At 44.5% G+C, this 24,583-nt stretch overlaps 2 protein-coding genes, 1 long non-coding RNA gene and 1 other non-coding gene across 45 annotated transcripts in view; 2 read left to right on the forward strand and 2 right to left on the reverse strand.

The window, feature by feature from the left end:
- Positions 1–1,497: 1,497 nt before the first annotated feature.
- LOC144339967 (uncharacterized) lies at positions 1,498–4,213 on the reverse strand. Its single transcript, XR_013415595.1, has 2 exons — positions 3,221–4,213; positions 1,498–1,938 (listed from the first exon to the last, which is right to left on the reverse strand). It is a non-coding gene; the product is annotated as an uncharacterized LOC144339967 (long non-coding RNA).
- On the forward strand, positions 3,404–24,079 carry MEST (mesoderm specific transcript). Of its 36 annotated transcripts, none has more exons than XM_077994907.1 (13): positions 3,404–3,590; positions 12,252–12,349; positions 12,449–12,603; positions 14,239–14,318; positions 15,100–15,177; positions 15,301–15,437; positions 15,590–15,648; positions 17,031–17,071; positions 18,246–18,316; positions 18,577–18,678; positions 20,447–20,523; positions 21,737–21,800; positions 22,739–24,079. In XM_077994907.1, the coding sequence occupies exons 3-13, from the start codon at positions 12,450–12,452 to the stop codon at positions 22,854–22,856; spliced, it is 981 nt and encodes a 326-aa protein (XP_077851033.1). In that variant the 5' UTR covers positions 3,404–3,590; positions 12,252–12,349; position 12,449; the 3' UTR covers positions 22,857–24,079.
- MIR335 (microRNA mir-335) lies at positions 13,199–13,286 on the forward strand. Its single transcript, NR_032478.1, has one exon. It is a non-coding gene; the product is annotated as a microRNA mir-335 (primary transcript).
- Positions 24,025–24,583, reverse strand: part of COPG2 (COPI coat complex subunit gamma 2) — a 161,657-nt gene continuing 161,098 nt past the window's right edge. For all 7 annotated transcript variants that reach the window (XR_013415556.1, XR_013415555.1, XM_015134921.3 and 4 more), the window contains one exon: positions 24,025–24,582. Coding sequence is in view for 5 of the 7 variants with exons in the window: in XM_015134921.3 (XP_014990407.1) it covers positions 24,452–24,582 (131 nt within the window). In the remaining 2 variants the exon portion in view is untranslated. The remainder of the gene's footprint in view (position 24,583) is intronic.

Here is a 24,583-nt window from a genome sequence, read left to right on the forward strand (position 1 = left end):
TATAGGATAAATGTGAAACAGTGGAATAGCTGGGTCAAGTTTGATAAATATTGCCAAAATGCCTTCCCAAAAAGTTATATCTATTTAATTCCACTAACAGTGTTCCTCTGTTTAATTTTGAACTTTTTTTCTCTGTATATGTTTTATTAGTTATTCACATCAGAATAGCTGCCCTCATTTCACCGGTCCAGAGTGAACTACTCACAGAAAGTTTCTTCACTCTGCTTATTGAAGAACCAGAGGAACATAAATACGTTTTGCCTACATAAAGTTAATGGCCTGTAGTAAAGAATGTAGACTTTTAAGCAGCCTTCCATGTCATTTGGCATAGGAAACACTGAGTTAGTGTGCTAGACACCTGGCACGGTTTTGGAGGAAAAAGGTGGGCTTTTTGGGGCTGTGCCCGCCAAGTTGGGCCACAGCTCCACCGCCTACCCCTTCCTTCTTGCTCAATGTACACATCACCAAGTCTGTGCTCCACAGTTTCTCCTCTGCTAGAAAGGGACTGAAGCCTGGGGGATGGGAATGTGTCTTCCCCTCCTGGAGTCTGAACACCCTAGTTGGACTTCTAGGTGAGGCCAGAACTTCCTTTGAGTACTGGGCCACATCTTCATAAGCTTCAGAGACCTCTTCCCCCTGTTCCCCATTCTCATATCATCTTGGTGAAAGCCTTGCTCTTCTGCCCAGTGACCCCGTTCCCCCAACCACCAGAGGCAAAGGAGTGCTTGAAACTGTGGAAACTTTAAACATTGTGGATTCTCAGAAGTAAAGCCTTTAGTAGGAAAAGATTTGCCGACAAATAAAGTGTTTCTGAAAAAGTTAGGTTGTGTTGCTCTGGTTCTAGCAACATGCTCACTCCGCAGTTGTGGGATCTCTGGGTGCCATTTTGTTTTCCTGACACCTCCCTATTCCCTGGCAGACACTGTCCCCTTGGAACGCCCACAGAATTTTGATCATAGCTGAATTACATTATTTATCACATTGCTTGTTGTCAGCTTATGTGTTTATCTCTACCACTGGATTGCGAGCTACTTGAAGTTCTTAAGAACAGTGGCAGCAATAATACAGTGCTTCCTGTGTGCCAGGCACTCCACCAAGTGCTTTACACGTTAACTCATTTAGACCTCACACGTCCCTCACAATATCTTGGTATCTTCATCTCTCACAACTCATTAAACATTCTATGGTGTCTTTCAATTTAGATCTCTCTTCTTCAAAAGGAGTTTTAAAGAAAAATCTACTATTACTGGTTTGTAATATATCAATCCCTAAGCAAAAATACTCATAACATTCATATAATAAGAACAGATTATATGGGAGAAGATATGATCATTTTCTCAGTTAGCCTGACATCAAGAGTATTTATTTGGCTTTCTATACCATTAGTTTAAATTAGAACACTCTATTTCCATCCACTAGAGTAGAATAGCTATGTGTTTTCCTTTTAAAAGATAAATTAACTCTGTAAGCATTAATACTTTAAAAAATGACTAGTGGTTTTTCAAATATTTTAATTCTACCAAGCTGATGAATAGATAAACATGAGCAGATAGATCTGGATTTAAATCTTGATTCCACAATTTACCAGCTCTGCGACCATGGGCAAGCTCCTTAATCTTTCAAAGCCTGTTTTCTCGTTAGTAAAATTAGGATAATAATAGTTCTTCATAGGGTAATCATCAGAAGTTAAAAATGTACATATGAGAAATTCAGCACAGCATCTGGCACAAAGCGATTAACAAATGTTTGCTGTTATTCATTCTTATCATCATTGTTATAAAATGTTGAGTTGAGCTGGGCGTGATGGTGCATGCCTGTAATACCAGCTATTCGAGAGGCTGAAGCAGGAGGATTTCTTGAGTTCAGGAGTTTGAGGCTGCAGCAAGCTGTGATCGTACCACTGCTCTCTAACCTGGGAGACAGGGTGAGATCTCTTGTCTATAAAAAGAAAATTAAAATGTTGGGTTGGCAAAAGGGACATAGAAATGAATAAAATGCTGTCCTTGTCCTCAAGAAGCTCAGCTCTGTGGTAGGAGAGGCAAGACAGGTCTGCAAACATCATCACAAAACAATGTGATAAGGCAACTGAGGGACAGAGATGGCACAGAGGAGGGAGGGATCATTTCCATAGGAAAGTTTCATGGAAGGCTTGCAAGAGGATGTGAAAATTACGTTGATTTTTGAAGAATGAACAGGAATTTTTTAGGTAGCCAAAGTGGGACAGGACATAGCTGGTCGTGGAGAACATGTGTAAAGGCACGGAGAAAGGAAACCACATGGTGTTTTGGGAGTAACTATAATTAGTAATGTTTGGTCAGATCATGAGGTTTTGGTGGGGGTGGGTAAGATGGGGGTGGTAAGATAGAAGATTCTAGAGGAAGTCAAGGCAAGGACCAGATTTTGAAGTGTTTTGCATGCGGAGCTAAAGAGCTTGGATTTAGCACCAGCAATAGGGTGTCAGTAAAGAGTTTTAGAAGAGAGATGTGATCAGATTTGCATTTTGGAAAAATCACTTTGGCAGGGGTGTGAATGATGGGCCAGCAGGGTGTGATGGTGGAGACTTGGAAGCCAATTAGCAGGCAGTAGTCCAGGTGAGAAATAATGCCCCGAGCAAGAGCAAATGGCATTAGGAATGGAGGGGAGCAAGACGAATTCAAGAGACCCTCGGGAGGTAAGATGAAAGGGATGGGGAGGAGGGAACTTGTTGAGATCTGTATCCAAAGGTGCCCGACCCCTTGGCCTCATTCCACTGTTCCACAGGGGTTGGCGACAGTGTGTGGGAGACAGGGGTGGATGGAAGTGCATTAACCAAGATACAGACTAGAGAAGGAAGCATCAGTTCTTAGGACAGGGGTCAGTTTGTAGTGTGGGAAAGAGGAGGTAGAGAAAGGGTAGTGAATTTCACCTAGCTCTTGTTGAGTATGAGATGTCTATGTTCGCCATGTGAACAGGAGAAAGCAGGCAAATATAAGGCTCTAGAGCACCGGGTAGAGGGAGGGCTGGCTATGGAGACTTGTGCATCTTCAGGGTAATTACGAAATCAGGGGCATGGCTGAAATACAGAAGGCTCGCCAAAGATCTCTACGTAGTTAATAACTAGCAAAATGTCACTTCTTTGGCCTTCACTTTTATTATGTAAAAGTAATAGGCCGAATACAATTTTACTCTCTTTATCCAACGCCTTAGGCTATTGTCGAAGCCACGGCCTGCCATTTCATACCCTTTGCGGTAGGTGGCGCTGACGCCTGGCAGGGAGAAGGCGGCAGCACATGCTGGGCTCGGGGGCGATGGGCTGGTGCGCGGACCTGGCGACGCTCTAGCCCCGAGCCGCGTATTCGCGGCGTATTCGTGGTCGGGTCCTCCCTGGGGACAGGGTGAAGGCCGAGAACCTCTGGCCTCAGGAAGCGCATGCGCAACGGGTTCTCCCAAACATGGAGTCATGTAGCCCAGGTCTTACCTGAATCAGGTAAGAGGCGGGCGGGGAAGGAGTGATCTCCCCATGCACCCTAGCAGCCCGCTTCAGGAGTGGGACTAGCGCTCCTTGGTGGGTGTGGCTTGTGTGCGTGGGCCACACCAGTCCTGGGGGGCAGGTAAGTGCGCGTGGCCCAGGAGGCGTGAGGCTGTGCTGACGAGGGGAGGGCTCCCGGGGCGCGTGGGTCCCCGCACTAGGTGCGCCGCCGCCGGCCCACAAGAGGACCACGTGGGCGAGAGCCTCGGTCGTCGTCTCCCAGCACCTCGGGGTCGTAGAGAACACAAAAGTCACACAACCCTCGCCGAGGCTTGACCCCCGCTTAGTCATTAATTAGCTGGCTCCACCCGCCCTCCTGGGCGATTTCTTGGGAGGCTGTGCCTTCCCACTTGGGGGACAACCAGCCTTGGAGGTAGGGAAGGTCGCAGGCACACGGGTGTGACCGAGTGGTAGAGGGCGCGGTCGTTCGGGGTCGGAGCTGCAGGTGCAGATCCAGGCGCTGGGGTCACCAGGGCGGAGAGCGGCAGTGGTGGCGCGGCTGGAGGCCTGGTTCGGGGAGGGGGACAGCCGGTGAGGTGAGGAGAGCAATCGAGGAAAACGGAAGCACCTGCTCCTGGTTGACTAATTCTGGCTGGAGGCATAATCTAAGGTGGGAAAGTAGTAACAGAAAAAAAAAAAAAAAAAAAAAAAAAGCGAGAAAGACCGACTGTGCTTGTGCTGGAGCCCTTGCCTCCCCAGGCAGCTAGGAAATTGCCTGCCTGAAAGAAAGTAGCTATTTTCCTTAGGGGACTGTGGTGAGGGACAAATGAGATAATATCTGTGAAAGGGTAAAGAGCTATAAAAATGCAAGATTCTATTACTTAATTAGAATCCTTCAGCCTGTTTATCTGTTTGAGTGGATAAAATGTCCTCTAGGTGCGGGATAGTGGGGTAGGAGTACCTGGTGAAGCAGTACCAGCTGTGGGATAATGGGATGTGTGGAGTAATGCAGAGGGTGTGTGAAGATAGTTTAGGGGTGCCCGCTGTCACCTGGAGAAACAACCATCTGTCATTTAGGGTCATCTTATTTGGGTAAGAGGTTATTCAGTTCCACTGCTTCCTTCGTCTACCACTCATCTTTTGAGCTTTTTACAGCCAAAGACTTTTACTCAAAATTGGGCCTGAAGAGGAAGACACCAGTCGCTTCAGGGATATATTGGTTAATTTGCTTTTGTTTTGTTTTGTTTTTGAGATGAAGTCTCGCTCTGTCACCCAGGCTGGAGTGCAGTGGCGGCATCTCATCTCACTGCAACTTCCACCTCCGGGGCTCAAGCCATTCTCCTGCCTCAGCCTCCCAAGTAGCTGGGACTACAGGCACACACCACCACACATGGCTAATTTTTGTATTTTTGGTAGAGATGGGGTTTCACCATGTTGGCCAGGCTGGTCTCAAACTCCTGATCTGAAGTGATCCACCTGCTTCAGCCTCTCAAAGTGCTGAGATTACAGGTGTGAGCCACTGTGCCCGGCCATGTTGGTTAATTTGGTTGAGAGCGAGGTTGATGTGATTTTATTGATGATAATGTCTTCGATTTGTTTTGCCCTCAGTATGAAGCAGCATGTCATACCAAGGGTTCTGGGCTGAGGGACATAACTAGGGAAGACTGAGTTGTGGATTTGTCCCCTCAGTAGAGGATCACCTTGGCCAAGTTCCAGTTCATCTTGGAGCCTTATTTTACATCAGATGGGAAAAGACCTTGCAAATCATTCATTCAGTCTTATATGCAGAGCTTGCATACCTGCCACAGGGTTACCCAGCCGCCAGTGGACAGGGAATTTGTCCCATCCCCGAATGGCCGAGCCACCCAGTCCCTCTAGACAGCCCCTACTGTTGGAAAATTCTTTATGTTGAATCGACATCTGTTTCTCTACAATTTGCACTCATTGGAGCCATACAGAATAAAATGTCTAATGCTGCTTCCACAAATATTTGAGGACCGCTAACACATTTCCTTCTTCTACTTACTCCACAAGGCTTCTTTTCTTCAAACTAAATATGCCCAGCTATTTCAAACAGGGAGGCAGTGTGGAGTAGTGGAAAGAAGGCCAGCTTTGGAGCCAGGCACATCTGCGTTCAATTCCCAGCCCCTTCACATCCTAACACTCAGCGTTCCGAGCTGCCGTATCTTTCTCTGAAATCTGTGAGTGAAAATACTTGTCTAGCCAGGCTACTGTGAGGATCAGGGATATGTTGGGTGAAGATCCATGCTCATGGTAGGAGCTTAAAATACAAGAGCTGTTACACCTTCAATTTGCAATTCATTTAGTTGATCTTCTCTGAACACATTCCTATTCGTCTCTGTGTTTCAATATCTATCTGCTCTGTAGAACAGAATAAAATGCTTTCTGTGAATTCTAACTAGCAGAATAGAGTAGGATTAGCTTATTTTTGGTACTTCCCCTCAGTCTACAGTCACAGTAGCCTTTTTTAGGGTCCTGTCCTACTGATTCGGTAAATTTCTCAACCAAAACCCCTTCGTGCTCCTCTGTTCAACCAAGTTTCTCCCATTATGAAGTGTTTTAGTTGATTTGAATCTACAATGATGGCTCTTGAAAGTGGCAGTCCCAGTTGTGTCTTGTTGTCTCCATAAATATCCTGCACTTGTCACATTATGGTTCTCAAACTGGGGTTAGAAAAATACGGTTATTGAATCTGTGGTACCGTCCCTGCAGATCCCATACCACTGTTGTGAATCAGCGAGATAATAAACGCAGAGCTTTCTACATGAATTTTTGCACAAATCTGAGGTCTTATTGTGAGGCGGAACTGTGTTAGACTGGAATGTGACAAGAATGTGTGATAAGCCACTGGCTGAGGGAAGACTACTGCATGAGATACCCTGCACGGCCCAGGATAGCATCAGCCTGGAGGAACTGAAAGGGTGCAACTTCGAGCAAGCCAGAGCAGGCTTTGAATTTATGTGTGGCTGTGTGTTTTCTCAGGGCTCTGAGTGTTTTATACCTTGGGTCAAATTCTTCCCCTGTGGAGGAAGCTCCTTTCTGGAAGTAAATCAGGCACATTTAGAAGATTCGTTAACTCTTTGGCTCCTGGGGGATTATGGCCAGCATTTTCTCTCTCAGACTTCCGACAGCAAATTCCTGGTTGGGCCAAGCTGATATCTTTGAGCTGACTTCTGTACTCAGGGTTCTTCCAAACAGGAATATGCTTTCTCTGCCTAAGATCTGGGTTCCATGCCCATCTCAACCTCAATCCCTCCTTCAAAGAAGTTTTTCCTAATTACTCGGCCAGACATCAATAATGTCTGAAGGGAGGATTTCTCCCGAGTGTCAGACTTGGAATTCCTGTTGTCTTGGGGAGCTCTCCCTGGTGCTCCCCGCTTCCCCCAGGGCCTTTAAACTGTTTCTCCTCCAGGCTGTCCACTTGAGCCATGTGGGTAGATATGTTCCATGGCCTTCAGAATAAGATCCTTTGTGGGGCACTCAGTCCATAAACAGAAAATTGCCTTCATCTTGGGTGCTGGTGTTTCTGGCCTGGTGAGAATGAAAGTGTGGAATTGTTTGTAGGACTCAAAGATTCCATTAACAATAAGTATGAAAAATATATAACGCAAAGGCTTTTGTTATTGTTATTATTAAAATAGGAAAGCCTTTACCTTGTTGGAAGAACCGATTTAGATTTTGAAGAGTAATTCAGTCTTTAAAAGGTAGGGATAATTAAAATAGGTAATCTTTGACTTGTAAAGAGACTAATTTAAATTTTGTTAAGTAACCAATTAAGGCCATAAAGAGTTTAAATCCATCTGTGGCTTCTCATTTTCTCTAGAACAAATTCCTAATTCCCTACGATGAAATTCTCTTGCTAGCCTAATTTTTTGCCTGTTGGTGCCCCGGCTCAAAGGACTTCCCGTTTTCCGCAAACGCGCGGCCCTGAGCCTCCAGTGCTTTGCGAAAGCCGTCCCCTCCGGCTGGAATGTTCTTTGTCTCTCTGGTAAATGTCTATTCATCATTCAAGACCACCCTTCCCCCCTCCCCTTAATTACTTCCTCCCCTGTGCGCCCTCAAATTCTTGTACTTATTCAAGCAGGATTTATTAGGGGCCAGCACCGTGGCGGGCTCTGGGGATACAAAAGGCGAATAATACTTGGGCTCGGCCTCTGAGGGCCTTACATGTTAGGAAGGAGTGGGTCAACTGCCACAAACGTCACTAGGAAATTACAAGGAAAATTTTAAAAAGTGGCAGTTCTTGTCTGTCTGCCCCTCCAGATGGCCTGCGTCTTGCTCTCGGGCCGGGGCTATTTCTCATTTATTTCGCATCCCCGGTTCTTAGCGCGCTGTAGGTGCTAAATCAGCTTTTGTTTCATGAGTGCGTTTACTGGGGGCAACCAGACCCCTGCAGAAGTGTACCTGTGTTGTGCCACAGGTTCTGATGACAGGCTTATAGGCGGTAGTTTCCTCAGTGTCCGTGGGTCGCCCTGGGTCACGGGTTGGAGGCCCTGCGGGCCAGCGCCGAACCTTTCGGGTGCAGAGTTACAGAGTCGCGGAGGGCCTGGGCCGTGCGCGACCGAAGGGAGGCCTGCAGCGCCCCCTCTGGATGCAGCGGGCACCGGCCGGCCGGCCGGCCGCCCCGCTCACCAGCTTGCGCCCCGCGTGCGTTCGCCAGTATTTCAGTTTATGGTCAGAAAATGAACACAGACACTTCGTGATACTCTACACTTTTCAAAGGCGTAAGGGATGCCTTTTAAAGGATTATGGTTAGAAAAATTCCTCCCTCTTTCTTGTGCCACTGAGCCCTTGCACTGTGATTCTATATTACGTAAATAAAGGGGGCTTTGCTCTCCTAATTGTGCCCACTCTTCTGTGCAGCGCGGACTGGCTCATGCAGGGAGCGGGGCTGCGAGGGCGCTGCTGTGGCCGGGAGTCTGGCATGCCGACCACGTCGCGCTGCTGTAAAGGAAACCTGCCCCGCGCGGTGGCGGTGGCTGGAGTGGCAGAAACCGGACTTTGTGCAACTTTGGCCATAGTGGCCATACCATGAATCTGTTTACTAGCTTGGTGGTGGGTCCAGCAGAGCTTGTCGCTCCCTAGCCGCTTGCTCGTGCCCTTGGTGGTTACCGGGAGTTAGGGACTTAGGGCGCGTAGGGCCCTCGTGGCTTGCCACCTCTCACGGTTCAGTACGAGGGACGGGAGCAAGCGCCACGGCCGGCACCCCCGAGCCCTGCTGCCCCTTAGGTCGAGCGGCCATCCTCCTGTGGGGCTTGTGGGCGGCCTGTGGGGTTTGTGGGTGGTCTAAGGAAAGTGTTGGGGCTCTCAGGGGTCTGCTGTTTTTGCCCGTGGCCTTAACTCGTCAGGGGAGGGTTTCTGCAGCAGAATCTCGGGCTCAGGGTTGGGGGTTCACGAGGGAGTAGCGGGGTCTTGGGGAGGGGGCTCGACACCCCTGAAGGTGCTCCCTAAAGGAGCCACTGTTAGAGGGGCACCCCATCTCTGTGGCCGTGGCAGTGGCAGAGTGGCTGGGAGGGGCTCTGCGGCGAGCGGGGGAGCAGGCGGTAGGGGTTCTGCGGCGATGGGCGGGCTAGGGGCGGGGCGCGGGTGGGCTCTAAAAGTCGGTGCCCACTCGCTCCGCGCTGCCGCGGCAACCAGCACACCACGGCACCTCCTCTGCGGCAGCTGCGCCTCGCAAGCGCAGTGCCGCAGCGCACGCCAGAGTGGCTGTAGCTGCCGGGCGCGGCGCCGCCCTGCGCTGCTGTGGGCTGCGGGCTGCGCCCCTGCTGCCGGCTGGCCCTGCACAGCTGCGGGCTCCGCGGCGCCCGGTGCTCTGCAACGCTGCGGCGGGCGGCATGGGATAACGCGGCCATGGTGCGCCGAGATCGCCTCCGCAGGTGGGTGTGCGGCGGGAACGAGGGGGTGTGGCTGGCCGCCCTGGGACTAGGGCGCGGGCGAGTGGCGGACTGCTTGCCCGTGCTCGAGCCGGGGCTGCCTTCGGGCGAAAACTCTACCGACAGGCGGCACGCATTCCGCGCCCGCTCTGCCTACTTGAGGAGGGGGTGTCACTCCTGCACGCAATGGAATGTTCAGAGCGCGGGACCTCTTTGGGTTAGGATTTCTAGACCCCGGGATTGCCTTGGTGAGATTTAGGATTTCTGGACCCCAGCGTTATCTTGATATGACTTGGGATCCATAATGACCCTGGTCTCACCCTGATACGAATTGGGATTTTTAGATCCTGGCATCACCCTGGCGCGATTTAGGATTTTTATACTCATTGTTGCAGCATGATTTAGGATTTCTAAACCCTAGCATCGCCCTGATTTGATTTAGGATATTTGGACTCTGGCTTCCCTCTGGTGCGATTCAGGATTCTTAGACTCCGCCTTTGCCGTGGCGCGATTTAGGATTTATAGATCCCGGCAAAGCCCTGGTGCGATGTAGGATTTTTAGACCCCGCCATTACCGTGGCGCGATTTAGGATTTCTAGACCCCCAAAGAGCCCTGGTGCGATGTAGGATTTTTAGCCCCGCCATTGCCGTGGTGCGACCTAAAGGATAGACCCTAGCATCGTCCTGGTGCGATTTAGAGTTTTTAGAACCCCAGTATCTCTGTGGCGCACCTTAGAATTTCAAAAACAAGATAATTGCAGTGCCGAGATCGCCGCGGTGCACCTTAGGATTTCAAGACCCAGGTACCACGGTGGCGGGAGTCACCGCAGAGTGACTACTTAAGTATTTTTTAGATTTCAGTAACAAGCGCGAGTGAGAACGGCGATGTGACCAAACGGTCATGTTGCGCAGCGATTGTTCGCCTTAGTTTCGCGGGTTTATAAAGTGGTTCATTCATTTTGCGGCGACGCCATCAGGTGGGCAGCAGGTTGGGTGATATTATTACGGGAGTGTGTTTTTCTGTTTACCAGATGAAGAAATCAAGGCCCAGAAATTTCTGGAAAGTTTGTTACTGGAGTTTGCTTATTTTCTCTGCTCATGGCTCATCAAATAATTGGGATTTTGGCCAAAAAATGTTTGCTTAACCCATTTCGCCTACTGACTGCTAGGCTGCTTCACTTCTAAAAATCCTAAAAGGTCATGGGGGCATTTTTACTGAGGTAATGAGACAAGAAACGGCTCCTTGAAAGGTTGCCGCTTTGCTTTCTTGGAGTAAGAGGAGGAGGGTGTGGAGGGGGGTGTCCAGGAGTGGAGTATGTTGGTCGATCGCCTCGATTTTTAACCCCCATTTTCCCTAAGCGCCAGCGGGGAAGCCTCCCCATTTGCCGCTCTGGCCGCCCCTCCCGGGGCTCTCTGCTGAGTCACTGCAGAGATTCAGCTGCTGGAACCCCATGGAGGAGCGCGATGAGAAGCACTGGGGGAAAGGAGTAATGAAATCCGCACATGAAAATGTATGCATTGAAGTAAAGGACAGATAGCGCTGGGCAACTGATCATCAAAACTTAATGCTTTTTGTCATCTGACCTTTCAAGGAGGTATTTGGGATATAGCCTGCTATTGTTGTGGGGTGAAAACTGTGATATAACTATCATGTTCTGGCACTTTTTTTTGAACCATTTCTAGTATTACCTTGACAAATAGGACCAAATGGTTCTATCCGTCTTACGGACAGGTACTTTGGAGAAAAAAGGAAATGACTGCCCTAATAATGCCTAAAAATTAGGCTGGGGAGCTGAGATTCTTTAAGAAACATGGTTATTTTACCACTGTAAAACCACAGGTTTGGTTTTAGAGTTTAGCTAGCTATCTCTATCTCTAAAACTATCGGGGATTTTGTGGGGGGGGGGAGTATCTTGTAAGTTGAGGAAGTTAGTGAACGTGTAGATTACAGGTAATAGGGAAGAATGTGTGTATAAACAGAAAGCCATTTCCCCCAGGGCTTTAGCAATTTATTTATTTTAGCTCTATGACAACTCTAATTTTAGTTTTGGAGGGTATTATTTCCATTCTGGCTGTTTTGAGAGAACTTCCATTCTACTGACAATTCTTGATCTGTTGACCATCAGAAGTCATAGACTTGAAACAGAACTGTTTATAATTCCTGTTTGGCACTCCTTGTCAATATGGATAAACTGACTTGTGCCTTTGAAGTCCTGGGCATGGGACAGTTGGGTGTACCAACCAGTGCTCTTTTTCCAAAGACAAAATCAATTCTCACATGCTGGGTATGAGTTATGCCTTATCTGGGGGTGGGGGAGCGTCTTAGAAAATTAAATGGAAACTTCAAGAGTCTGCTAAGAAAAGCAGAAATATAATCTACTGCCCTGACCTCTCAAGAGATTAGATATTCAGGGTCATAACAAAGCTGCTTATGTTGGAATACCCAGCGCAGCTATCTTACTTTCAGACTGTTTACCCTGAGCAGTTTCTCAGCCCAAACCCAGAAACGAGTACTAAATGGGGCTTCATTTAGGCAGGAGGGCTGATAAGTATGCATTAAAAATCAGGAGCAACTCTCTGCTTGAGGACATGTGATAAGTTACTACACACACACTCTTTTTAAGACATGATAAAGCACATATATATATTTTGAACATTTTACTCGTGGGGGCTAGTGGGTAGATGGTAGAGCTTTTGGAGTAAATAAGAAGTTATTTTTTTCCTAGGAAGCCTTGATAAAAGTCAACGAAAGAGTGTCCAGGATTTAAGTCATCTCCCTTTTATTTATATAAAGTCCTCTTCAGCAGGTATTGGGAAGACCACAAGGGTAGGGGCTAAGGGGTTAAAGTTGGGGAGCAGAGGCGGAAGATTGTATGTTGAAATAATGTATTTTTTTTCCTTAAAATTAGAATGATGAACAAATACGGCGAGTGCTATGGCAGACAGAGGTTCGATTATAGTCTTGGTCAGCTTTGTGCCTATGTGAAGGGCAACGTAATCATTGCTGGTAATAGCAGTCTCCCATGCCATCTTACCAGGTTTTGGTTTGTAGATGAGTGTACAACGTTACCTGACTGCTTACAGTGGGTCTCTGCTTTTCCTACAGGATGAGGGAGTGGTGGGTCCAGGTGGGGCTGTTGGCCGTGCCCCTGCTTGCTGCGTACCTGCACATCCCACCCCCTCAGCTCTCCCCTGCCCTTCACTCATGGAAGTCTTCAGGCAAGTTTTTCACTTACAAGGGACTGCGTATCTTCTACCAAGGTAAGAAGTGGACTATTGGAACACCTGCGTGTATCGGTCATGTAAGTCCCAGCTGAGGTATTTATTTTGTGTCTGCTGGTCTCTTGTTGCTCCTTAATGATGGAGGAGAGTATCTCTCTCTTTCTGTGTAGTGAGGTTGCAGAGAAGCGCAGAAAACTGCTGGGAGAATGGGGGTTGGGACTGAGATTCCAACCTGCAGACCTTACCTTTTAGTATAAGTTTTCTTTGTAGCTTGATATGTATTCTGATATATATTTTTTTTTAATTGGGCAACCTTAGTGTCAGGTAATATATAAAATATTAATAGACATAACCACCATTGGTTCTCTCCTCACCATCCCTGATTTCATTTTACCGTTTTCTGTAGATTATTTGTAGTGTAACTGTGATTTAAGTCTTAATACCATTATATAAATTAATTTGCTAGTGATGATTATTATGACCACTACTTATCAAGTAATTACCATATGTCAGGCACTGAATTATATTTTCAGCCTTCATTGTTTAATCTTTATAACAGCATTTGGAGATAGGTGCCATTAACCTCATTTTATAGGTGAAGAACCTGAGAAACAGATTGGAAATGATTTATTTTGAGCGGGGGTCAAGAGCAATAACGAAAAATGTTTGTCATAAACCGTTTTTCATTATTGCTCCTGACCTCCTCTCATTTGCTATATTCAATTAAGTAAGTATACAATTTTCATTATGTTGGGTTGGGTTATTTCCAGTTTTACTGTTTTAAAAAACTAATGTTGAAGGAAAAGCTTCATGTCTGTACAGTTTATTTTTTCCTAACATTTTCAAACTATACTACTTGTATAAATGGAATGATTTTATTTGCACAGATTCTCAAGAAAAAAACTCTTAGGCTAAAGTATATACAATTTTTAACTGCTTCTAAATTATTTTTGAAAACCTTATTACCAAAGTTTCATGTCACTGGCAGTATATGAATATACCAGTTTTAATCCAATACTATTAGCAAGGTTAATATTGTCTAAATGTTTACCTAATTTAGATGATGCTGAATGCTTCCGTATTGTCATATGCATTTAAAAAGTTCATGTTTATGTTGATTAAGCCCTTTTTGTAGTTGACAGGATTTTGTAATAGTTTTATTATGTTTTTGATGTTAGATTGGGTCTCCTGCTGAATGAAAAGTGCTGAGCAAACAGGATAAGCTAAAGGTGTTCTTTGGGAATAGTTGCTATCTCTTAGATAATTTCTGTGAGGCCATTCATGATAAAGTACAAATAATTTGTAGTTTTTGTGTTGGGATCATATGCTTTTAACTGTGAAATTTTACTTTTCACCGTGAAAAAATGTGCATATTACAAAACAAAAGGAGAAATGGGGATATGCTTTTTAAAAAAACACCTAGGTTGAGTAAACAGGTGCCTTCAAGTATTTTCACATAGCATGATTTTTACAGTGTTTTAATATACAGATCAAAAGGAGAAAAGGCCTGTTCTCACCTAACGCAGTAAGCTTACATTTTAAAAAGAATTGTGTCATTTTAATGTCAATTTGGTCAGTTTCTTGTCTTTTGTATCAGATTACTTAGATTTTAACATCTTCGAGGTTATTTTTATAGGGATTTGGCCTGATTGATTGTACTTTCCTTCTTCCTAGACTCTGTGGGTGTGGTTGGAAGTCCAGAGATAGTTGTGCTTTTACACGGTTTTCCAACATCCAGCTACGATTGGTACAAGGTAATGAAGTCAGACTTCTAGGTCCTACTATGTCTTAAAAAGCCTCGGCCGGGCGCAGTGGCTCAAATCCTAGCACTTTGGGAGGCTGAGGTGGGAAGATGACCTGAGGTCAGGAGTTTGAGACCAGCCAGGCCAACATGGCGAAACTCCATCTCTACTAAAAATATAAAAATTAGCCAGGCATGGTGGCACAAGCCTGTAATCTCAGCTACTCGAGAGGCTGAGGCAGGAGAATCGCTTGAACCCGGGAGGCAGAGGTTGCAGTGAGCCGAGATCGCACCACTGCACTTCAGCCTGGGTGACAGAGCGAGACTCTTGTCTCAAAAAAAATTTCTTTTTAAATAAAAATTAAAATAACCTTTTATTTATTTTTAAAAAATAATTTTTTAAAATAAAAATTAAAATAAAAATTTAAAATTTTATTAAAATAATGAAAATTAAAATAAAAGGATTTTGTTGTCAGCACTAGAAGGCTCTTGCACATTTGAATTGCTTCTAAAAAATATTAAATGTTGAACTGTTTCTTATATACTGAAAGGGAATGATAAACTCCTTGGCACTCTGGAAGGAATCACTGCCAAGTTATCCTCCCTCAACAGGGATTAATTAGCAGGAATAAAGCATTTTCCAAGAGGATCATCTGTGGGACCTGTGGTGGTTTCATGGGGTTTTCTCTTTATGGAAGTCTGTTAAGCCAAGAGAGGGCTGAAGCTCCTGTGTTGAGTCTGGTGAAAGGGAGGGGCAAGAGCAGAAAGCCCAAATCATCCTTTCTTTTTTGTAGATTTGGGAAGGTCTGACCTTGAGGTTTCATCGGGTGATTGCCCTTGATTTCTTAGGCTTTGGCTTCAGTGACAAACCGGTAAGCGGCACCTATCTGGGGCTGGTGATGGGGTGTCGGGACGGACATAGACTGTGAGGGTTCGGCTGGCAGAGAGCTGTCCTCACGACTTCATCCTGTGTATGTGGGCTTTCCTTTCCTCAGAGACCACATCACTATTCCATATTTGAGCAGGCCAGCATCGTGGAAGCACTTTTGCGGCATCTGGGGCTCCAGAACCGCAGGATCAACCTTCTTTCTCATGACTATGGAGATACGGTTGCTCAGGAGCTTCTCTACAGGTCAGTGGAGCTTCAAACTTCAGCTTATAATGCTAGGAGAGCACATCGTTTCTGGACTCTTTGCATCCTTTTTCTCTCTTGGGAGTTGTCTTCAGAGGTGCACTGGTTTAAGTCTGGTCAGCTACATGTGTGTTTCCTCATCTCCCTTCTAGGTACAAGCAGAATCGATCTGGTCGGCTTACCATAAAGAGTCTCTGTCTGTCAAATGGAGGTAAATGTCTTGGCGGTAGGTAGAAAGTGGGTGTAGTCTAGAAGGGCCATCGTTAGATACCACAGCGGCACCTAAATGGTAATCTGATAATATTGCAAGTAGACATAATTAAAACTATGAGATCTCTACCTTTTCTGTGCCATCAACTCCTTTGGTGGCCTGACAGGATTTACGGACCCTTTCTCAGAATGTTTTTAAATAAACAAACAGCATTACAAAGGATAGTGACTTTACTTACACAGTCAGTAAAATGCTGCATTATAGTCATATGTGCTTTTTCAATGCATTAGATAGCAGGATCTAGTGGAGGACCTAGGAACAGCTGTATCAGGAGTGGGGAGGGTAAAGGCTGTCTGCCGTATCTGTGACAACTGCAATAGGTTATGAGAGTATAGGATTGAAGGTACAGAAAAAAGCCACAAGTGTTTCTAATCCTACTACGGTGTTAGTGTAGAAAATCCTTACTTAATGTCATCAATGGGTTCTTGGAAACTGTGTCTTTAAATAAAATGTTATAATGGAACCAATTTTTTTTCTCATCAGTGTTTTAAAGAAAGGATGTTATTCAAGGACCTGCCGTACCTCATTTTGCTTAAAGCCGAAGTTTCTAAGAACCTATCCTGATGTTAAGTGAGGACTTCACTGTATGAGCCTCCCCAACTCCTAACTGGCACTGCCAAGTTTCAGTTAGAAAATACCGAACCCCTGATTAGACCTTCTGGGCAGCCAGCTTGCAAGTCCATGAATACCCAAATGTCTCCCGAATGCCTTAAGAGCAGACTGGGAGAGAAATCTGTCTCTCCCTTTATCACTTATGCTCATGGCTTTCTTCCACTGACTCTGAAGAGAAATGGAAAAGAAAAACTCTAGGTTTTTTAAAGGACCTATACTTATTTAAAAACTTCTTGTTTTATTCTTGCAGCCCAAATCATTAACCCTTGTGTTCTGAGTGATGGCGGAAATGCTAAGGGGAGTCAGAGCCTGGTTATCAGCATTTTGGATGACCATATATTTTCTCCCCGTTTCACAATCTTTAAGATGGGAAAAGTAATTCCAGTGGGATTTATTGTGACCAGTTAAACATATAATTCCTGGAGATGTAATTAGATGACAGTATTAAATTTTTATTTGTAATTGTTTTGGTAGTAAAGGCTGCAGAGGTGATGGTGAATAGGGTGGGTAGTTTCTGATAACGGGCTTGCCTTTGACCTTAATGTAGGTAGGCTGGGCGAGGTGGCTTACACCTGTAATCCCAGCACTTTGGGAGACTGAGGCAAGAGGTTGCTTGAGCTTGAGACCAGTGAGACCCCGTCTCTATTAAAAAAAAAAAAAAAAAATTAAAGCTGTAGGTAAATGACTAAGATAAGTCTCTTCTCCTACAGGTATCTTTCCTGAGACTCACCGTCCACTCCTTCTCCAAAAGGTTGGCTACTTCACTAACAGACTTTAGTTTGAGGATTTGCACTGACGTAGATAATGCTGGGACCTTTAAGGGCCGTAGCTCCTGTGATCGGCAGTAGTTCAATACTCTTCCTTGGGAATTTATCTTTTTTTTTTTTTTTTTTTGAGACGGAGTCTTGCTCTGTCGCCCAGGCTGGAGTGCAGTGGCCGGATCTCAGCTCACTGCAAGCTCCGCCTCCCGGGTTCACGCCATTCTCCTGCCTCAGCCTCCCAAGTAGCTGGGACTACAGGCGCCCGCCACCTTGCCCGGCTAGTGTTTTGTATTTTTTTTTAGTAGAGACGAGGTTTCACCAGGTTAGCCAGGATGGTCTCGATCTCCTGACCTTGCGATCCGCCCATCTCGGCCTCCCAAAGTGCTGGGATTACAGGCTTGAGCCACGGCGCCTGGCCGGGAATTTATCTTAATGAAGTTAGTTTTTCCCTTCGTAGGCAACTAAAGCAGAGGCAGTGGCCCCTACATAAACCCAAAACACATCCTAAGAATAAGAGATCAACAAATATTTGGAGAAATAACAGCTATGGAAAGATCTGTGTCACAAGCTTGATGTTTGAAGAAATTAGGATTCTACTCTAAACTTGAATATATCAGAGTTAAAGTTTTAGGGATTTAGTGAATTGTAGCAAAGTAATCTTAGATGGAATTAGAAATAGATTTGTCTTCCTTGAGAGAAGAATGTGGGTAGGCAAAACAAAATGCCAAGTACCAAACCATTCAGTAGCAGGAGATTTGGCTAAAGATTTAGTTCCTGCCGGGCATGGTGGCTCACACTTGTAATCCCAGGACTTTGGGAGGCCGAGGCGGGTGGATCACGAGGTCAGGAGATTGAGACCATCCTGGCTAACATGGTGAAACCCCGTCTCTACTAAAAATACAAAAAACTAGCCGGGCGTGGTGGCGGGTGCCTGTAGTCCCAGCTACTCAGGAGGCTGAGGCAGGAGAATGGCATGAACCTGGGAGGCGGAGCTTGCAGTGAGCCAAGATCGGGCCACTGCACTCCAGCCTAGGCGACAGAGTGAGACTCCGTCTCAAAAAAAAAAAAAAAAAAAAAAGATTTAGTTCCTAATATAAAACCCTTTGCCCAGGTGAAGGTCTTCCTCTGGATTCTTGAGCTTTACTTCCACTTATTCCCCTCCAGCTACTCAAAGACGGAGGTGTGCTGTCACCCATCCTCACACGACTGATGAACTTCTTCGTGTTCTCTCGAGGGTAAGTGTCACTGTCAAATATTGACTGTGGCCTAGGAACAATGTTGTGAAAAGTTGCTGCCATTACAATTCTGGGCCAAATCCTAGGGCTTGATATTTTAAAGCAAAGGTGTTGGCTGCTTGCCAGGGAAGTAGAAGGAATTCATAAATCACCTATGGGTCGGACTGATGGCCGGGACTGCATGGCCTCTGAGGTTCCAGCCATATTGAACATTCTGAGTTCTCCTCACACTTATCTTCCTGCGTTTTGGACTCTTTCAGTCTCACCCCAGTCTTTGGGCCGTATACTCGGCCCTCTGAGAGTGAGCTGTGGGACATGTGGGCAGGGATCCGCAACAATGACGGGAACTTAGTCATTGACAGGTAAGAAATTATCCTTTGCTTTCGTTTCCAGAGAAGCGTTTTTGTGGAGAGTGGGGATTGCTTGTTCTGTTCCTTGCTGGCTTATTCCCTATCACAGGAAGGCTGATGACCTATGGGGCAAACCAAAAAGTCATGGTCTATATGAAGAAAGAAATAGAAAATAGAGTGAAACTGGACTTTTTGTTAGTATTAAATACTTCAAAGTATTGAATCATGGTTGTGAAAGTAGCCTAGTGCCTCCCTCAAGGTACAAGGCTCTACCTTTTGCCTATCTTTCTGCAGCAACAGGGAGTGAGAGGGCAGACTTCTCCTCCTCTGTCTTGTACAAAGAATTCCCATGCCTTGGTTCACATGAGAAGGTAGACCCAAACCCGCTTTCATAGGGGACCCAGAGGTGGTGATAGCTGTAACTACTTGGGATAAGGCTCTGTCTTCTAGCCACCTGGGTCAGTGTAGCTTCCAGTGTTTTTACTGATGGCTTTGCTGGGAATTGTGTGTTAGAGGCAGCCAATCCTCCCACCCTCTCCTAACCCCCATAGGATCCCTGAACATTTCATTTTAGTATTAAAAAACTGAAGAATAATTAAGACTGACTTTCAAAATTATCTTATATTTTCCTTTTCAAAAAGTATATACTGTTTCTAAGATGAGATATTTGAGGGTTCACAAAAATAACTGTCCTGGAGTTGCCAGGCAGAATGAGTAGAATACATGAGTTCTAAAATGTGGCAGTAGTGTCTTATGCTGGAGAAGGAGGAATTCTCTCCATTTTGTCTGTGGTCAGATGAAGCCTTGTGCTCATCAACATCTACACTTAGAATTTTGAAGTAGATGTCGGCTGGGCGCAGTGGTTCACACCTGTAATTTGAGCACTTTGGGAGGCCAAGGTGGTCGGATCACCTGAGGTCAGGAGTTCAAGAACAGCCTGGCCAACATGATGAAACCCCATCTCTACTAAAAATACAAAAATTAGCCAGGTGTGGTGGCGCACGTCTGTAATTCCAGCTACTCAGGAGACTGAGGCACAAGAATTGCTTGAGCCCAGGAAGCGGAGGTTGCAGTGAGCTGAGATCATGCCACTGCATTTCAGCCTGGGCAACAGAGTGAGACTCCGTCTCAAAAAAAAAAAAGAAGTAGATGTCAACACAGAAGATCATGTGTTTCAATCCTCTTATTTTAAAAATGAGGAGGCTAGCCAGGTTCTTTGGCACATGTTTGTACTCCCAGCTACTTGGGAGGCTGAGGTGGGAGGATCTCTTGAGGCCAGGAGTTATAGCTGTAGTGAGCTATAATTGCACCTGTGAATAACCACTGCACTCCAGCCTGGGTAACATAGGGAGACCTTGTCTTTTAAAAAACAAACAAACCAACAAATGAGGAAACCAAGTTGAAAGATCTGTGTTATATATTTGAGTCAGAGAGGTAGGTAGTGGTGAAGCCAAAATTGGAACCTTAGACCTGGGCTTTTTAGTTACATAAAATCCAAACCAACTATCAGCCTTCCTAGATGTCATTCCCTGCTTAATAAATACACGAAACCACTAATTCTTATATTGATAGTAGGCATAATCACTACTAGAGCTACATGGTGGTTAACTCTAGAGGTTAACAGAAATGGATAAATTAAGTGGGACATTTCCAGGAATGCTAAACTGCTTCTGGATTAAGAAATTGTATCTTGTATTCCTTGTGGCTCTTGTCATGCCCTTGAATCCCTATAACAGTAAAGGTTTCTTGTTCTGCTCATGCTGACTTACCTGTCCTATAGTCTCTTACAGTACATCAATCAGCGGAAGAAGTTCAGAAGGCGCTGGGTGGGAGCTCTTGCCTCTGTAACTATCCCCAGTGAGTATTTTTATATTATTGATAGGAAGCTGAAGGACTATAGGGTTAAAATGATTGCAACTCCTTTATACAATTAGGGTTACCAGATTTAGCAAATAAAAATGTTAAGATACCCAGTTAAATTTGAATTTCAGATAAACAACAAATGCTTTTTTAGTATTTAAGTATGTGTTGTACAATATTTAGGACCTACTTAAACCAAAAAGAAATCATTTTTCATCTGAAATTCAAATTTATCTGGGTATCCTTTATTTTACTAGCAGCTGTACTCATGACATCTGGAACAGTGATGTTTGTGTGTAGAGTGAAGTATATAAAAAACTGAGATATTACTGTAAAGGTAGTTGGTATTAGTGATTTCTGTGGTGTGCATTGTCAGTGACTGCCACATTGCATGCTGAATTGCTCAGACAGAAGGCTGTTTGGATTACTAATTAAGAGGCTATAGGTGGTTTGTACTTATTTGTCTTTTCATTCTTACAGATTTAAAAAGAAAATTACAGTGTTTCACACATAGTGATTAGTGCTCAGGAAATTATCGGTTGATTTCAAATGTCAAAGGTCTGTTATAACTGAAGAGAGACTTAAAGAATGATAGTATCCTGGACTTAGAGAATGTTGAAAGATGGGCATATTCCATTTGGTCTAGGGTGCAGGAGAGTTGGATGAGGGACCAGTTGGTTGTCTATAGGAGGAGATGTATCCAATGAATGAACTGGTGCATTCCTAGCTGCTCTTTAGAGGTTACCTAATAAAACAAGCTAGGTTTTCTATCACACAAAAAAAATATTTATAGAAAATATTTTCTTGGGCTGGCTGAGGCGGCTCACATCTGTAATCCTAGCTCTTTGGGAGGCTGAGGCGAGAGGACTGCTTGAGCCCAGAAGTTTGGCACCACTCTGGGCAACACAGTGCGCACATTTTTCTCTACAGATAAATTTAAAAGTTAGCCAAGTGTGGTGGTGCACACCTGTATAAAGTCTCAGCTACTGAGGACGCGGAGGTGGGAGGATCGCTTGGGCCAATGAGTTGGAGGTTACAGTGAGCTATGACTGCACCACTGCACTCCAGCCTGAGCAACAGAGAGAGACCTTGCTTATTATAAAAAAAGGGAGAAGAAAACATTTCTTTTTGGAGAGGAGTTAATTTTAGGGTGGGAGTAAAACAGATGTGAGAGCGGTTAAGTATTTCATTCCTTTTCTCTTTTTCCTAGTTCATTTTATCTATGGGCCATTGGATCCTGTAAATCCCTATCCAGAGTTTTTGGAGCTGTACAGGTGAGTCTCCCTGAGAGAGGTCTATGTTTTGTTAGTATCTCATCCTGACAGTGGTAAACAGAATTACCTGTTGAGGGCTATTGGCTCTAGCCATTGTCTCTAACCTCACTGGCTGTTCATCCAGGAAACAATAAAAGGATTGAGTTGAGGAATCTTATTCTAACATAATTGTAATATCAAGAAATTCAGTTATACATTCTCTTGATTTATACATAGTCTGTTTTCACTGTCATGACTGCTACATATTCCTTGGTGTACAAAAAGCTCTCATGTGAGTCAAAGGTTGAAAGTGGATATATCCTACAAAGTGTTTGTTTTAGTCCGATTGTAAAGCCATTTCATTGACTTAGGCTGAGCAGATGGCAAGGAGAGATTGAGAAGAGCTCATTGTGGAAAAGTGCCTTCTCATTGGTTGCTATTCTCTCTAGGTACTTACTTGGAAGGTATCAGAGTATGAAATCTTGATTGATTATGTCACATAAGAATGTTCCATACCTTCCTGTGGCCTACTGGATACAAGCTAGTAGTAAACAGCTTGCATATAATTTTAAATAAAATACCCCCTCTCATCTCCTGGGATTAAGGGAAGATCCTTGGTTATCTCTGCTTGGGCAGTGAGTTGCTGTGTGATCCACTTGTTTGATGCTTCATCCTTCTCTAAGGAGCTGAAAATCATCTTGCTTTGACAATTGTTGCAAAAGTGTTATATTTTCAAGTTGTTGTTTGTTGGATTATGAACATTTAAAAACTAGTTTGTATAAATGGAATTGGCAAGTTTACCTGCCTAAGATACAATTTCAGAGTAGAAGGTGAATAAGCTCTTTGGTGGCTCCTTCCAGTATAGTGTGTCCACAGGGTCATTTACTGGGGCTTCCCACTGGCTTACATCCCTCCTCCTCCAGCCTCAAGTTCACCTGCGTGCTGTTCTCTTCCACTAGGAAAACGCTGCCGCGGTCCACAGTGTCGATTCTGGATGACCACATTAGCCACTATCCACAGCTAGAGGATCCCATGGGCTTCTTGAATGCATATATGGGCTTCATCAACTCCTTCTGAGCTGGAAAGAGTAGCTTCCCTGTATTACCTCCCCTACTCCCTTATCTGTTGTGTATTCCACTTAGGAAGAAATGCCCAAGAGAGGTCCTGGCCATCAAACATTATTCTCTCACAAAGTCCACTACTCAAATTGGTGAACAGTGTATAGGAAGAAGCCAGCAGGAGCTCTGACTAAAGTTGACATAATAGTCCACCTCCCATTACTTTGACATCTGATCAAATGTATCTTGGCTTTGTTTTTGTGTTATTAGGAAATTCTGATGAGCATTACTATTCACTGATGCAGAAAGACGTTCTTTGGCATAAAATACTTTTTAACACTTTGGATTTCTCTGAAATATTTAGAAGTGCTCATTTCTGGCCCAGCCCCAACAGGAATTCTATAGTAAGGAGGAGGCGAAGGGGCCTCCTTCCCTCTCCTTGAATGACGTTATGGGCACATGCCTTTTAAAAGTTCTTTAAGCAACACAGAGCTGAGTCCTCTTTGCCATACCTTTGGATTTAGTTTCATCATCTATTTTTAGTTATAAACATTTTGTTAAAATAGATATTGGTTTAAATAATATAGTATTCTAGGTATTTGATTTAAGACTATGATTTACCTATATATTACATATATTTTATAAAGACACTAAACCAGCATACCCTTACTCTGCCAGAATAGTGAAGCTAATTAAACATGTTTGATTTCTGAATAAATTGAACTAAATCCAAACTACTACCTAAAATCACAGGACATTAAGGACCAATAGCATCTGTGCCAGATATTTACTGTTATTAGCTGGGAAGACCAATTCGAACAGCAAATAACAGTCTGAGACTCCTCATACCTCAGTACTTAGAAGCATGTTTCTCTTGAGCTACTGTAGAGGGGAAGGGATTGTTGTGTAGTCCAAGTCACCATGCTGAATGTACACTGATTCCTTTATGATGACTGCTTAACTCCCCACTGCCTGTCCCAGAGAGGCTTTCCAATGTAGCTCAGTCATTCCTATACTTTACAGACAGGAAAGTTCCAGAAACTTTAAGAACAAACTCTGAAAGACCTATGAGCAAATGGTGCTGAACACTTTTTTTTTTAAGCCACATTTCATTGTCTTAGTCAAAGCAGGATTAAGTGATTATTTAAAATTCATTTTTTAAAATTAGCAACTTCAAGTATAACAACTTTGAAACTGGAATAAGTGTTTATTTTCTATTAATAAAAATGAATTGTGACAAAAGTGGACTCTGGCTTCCCCTCACCCCCACCCCTCTGGGATAAAAATTTTCCAGCATTGCCAGGAGCTTTCAGGTACACATTAAATTAATAAAATGAAGTTAAGCAGCTGGAGTATAGGATAGTATTTGATTTTCAAGATCACCTGAAGCTGCACTATCGTACCAAAGCTGACCAAGTATAATAAAAAGAAAAAAAAAACAACCCATGCACAAAGATAGACACCTGCTTGATCTGCTGGCTCAGGGCCAAATGTTTAATTTGCTTCTCCAAAGTCATTCATCTTCAAAAGTGTGATTCTGGGAAACTGATGCCACTAGCCTAAAAGCCCACTGACCGTGAAGTGTACATCAGTTTCCTCTTGTCCAGTAAGCCTTTATCCAACAGAAGCTAAGATAACATCTACAGGTGTTCTCTCTTTGCTTCTGACAGTCACCTGCATGGTCACTCCATCGGCTAAGGCCAGCCTGGACCTCACCAATAAATCACAGCCACCTCTGAATATGCC

The sequence above is a fragment of the Macaca mulatta genome, chromosome 3 (assembly GCF_049350105.2).
Source record: "Macaca mulatta isolate MMU2019108-1 chromosome 3, T2T-MMU8v2.0, whole genome shotgun sequence".
Taxonomy (NCBI): domain Eukaryota; kingdom Metazoa; phylum Chordata; class Mammalia; order Primates; family Cercopithecidae; genus Macaca; species Macaca mulatta.

Bases quoted from the DNA above. Each gene is read 5' to 3' on its own strand.
- MEST (XM_077994897.1), top strand. From the start codon at position 9,320: ATGGTGCGCCGAGATCGCCTCCGCAG. The intron at 9,346-12,251 runs GTGGGTGTGCGG...CCTTAAAATTAG, and splicing joins CGCCGAGATCGCCTCCGCAG to AATGATGAACAAATACGGCG. The intron at 12,604-14,238 runs GTAAGAAGTGGA...CCTTCTTCCTAG, and splicing joins ACTGCGTATCTTCTACCAAG to ACTCTGTGGGTGTGGTTGGA.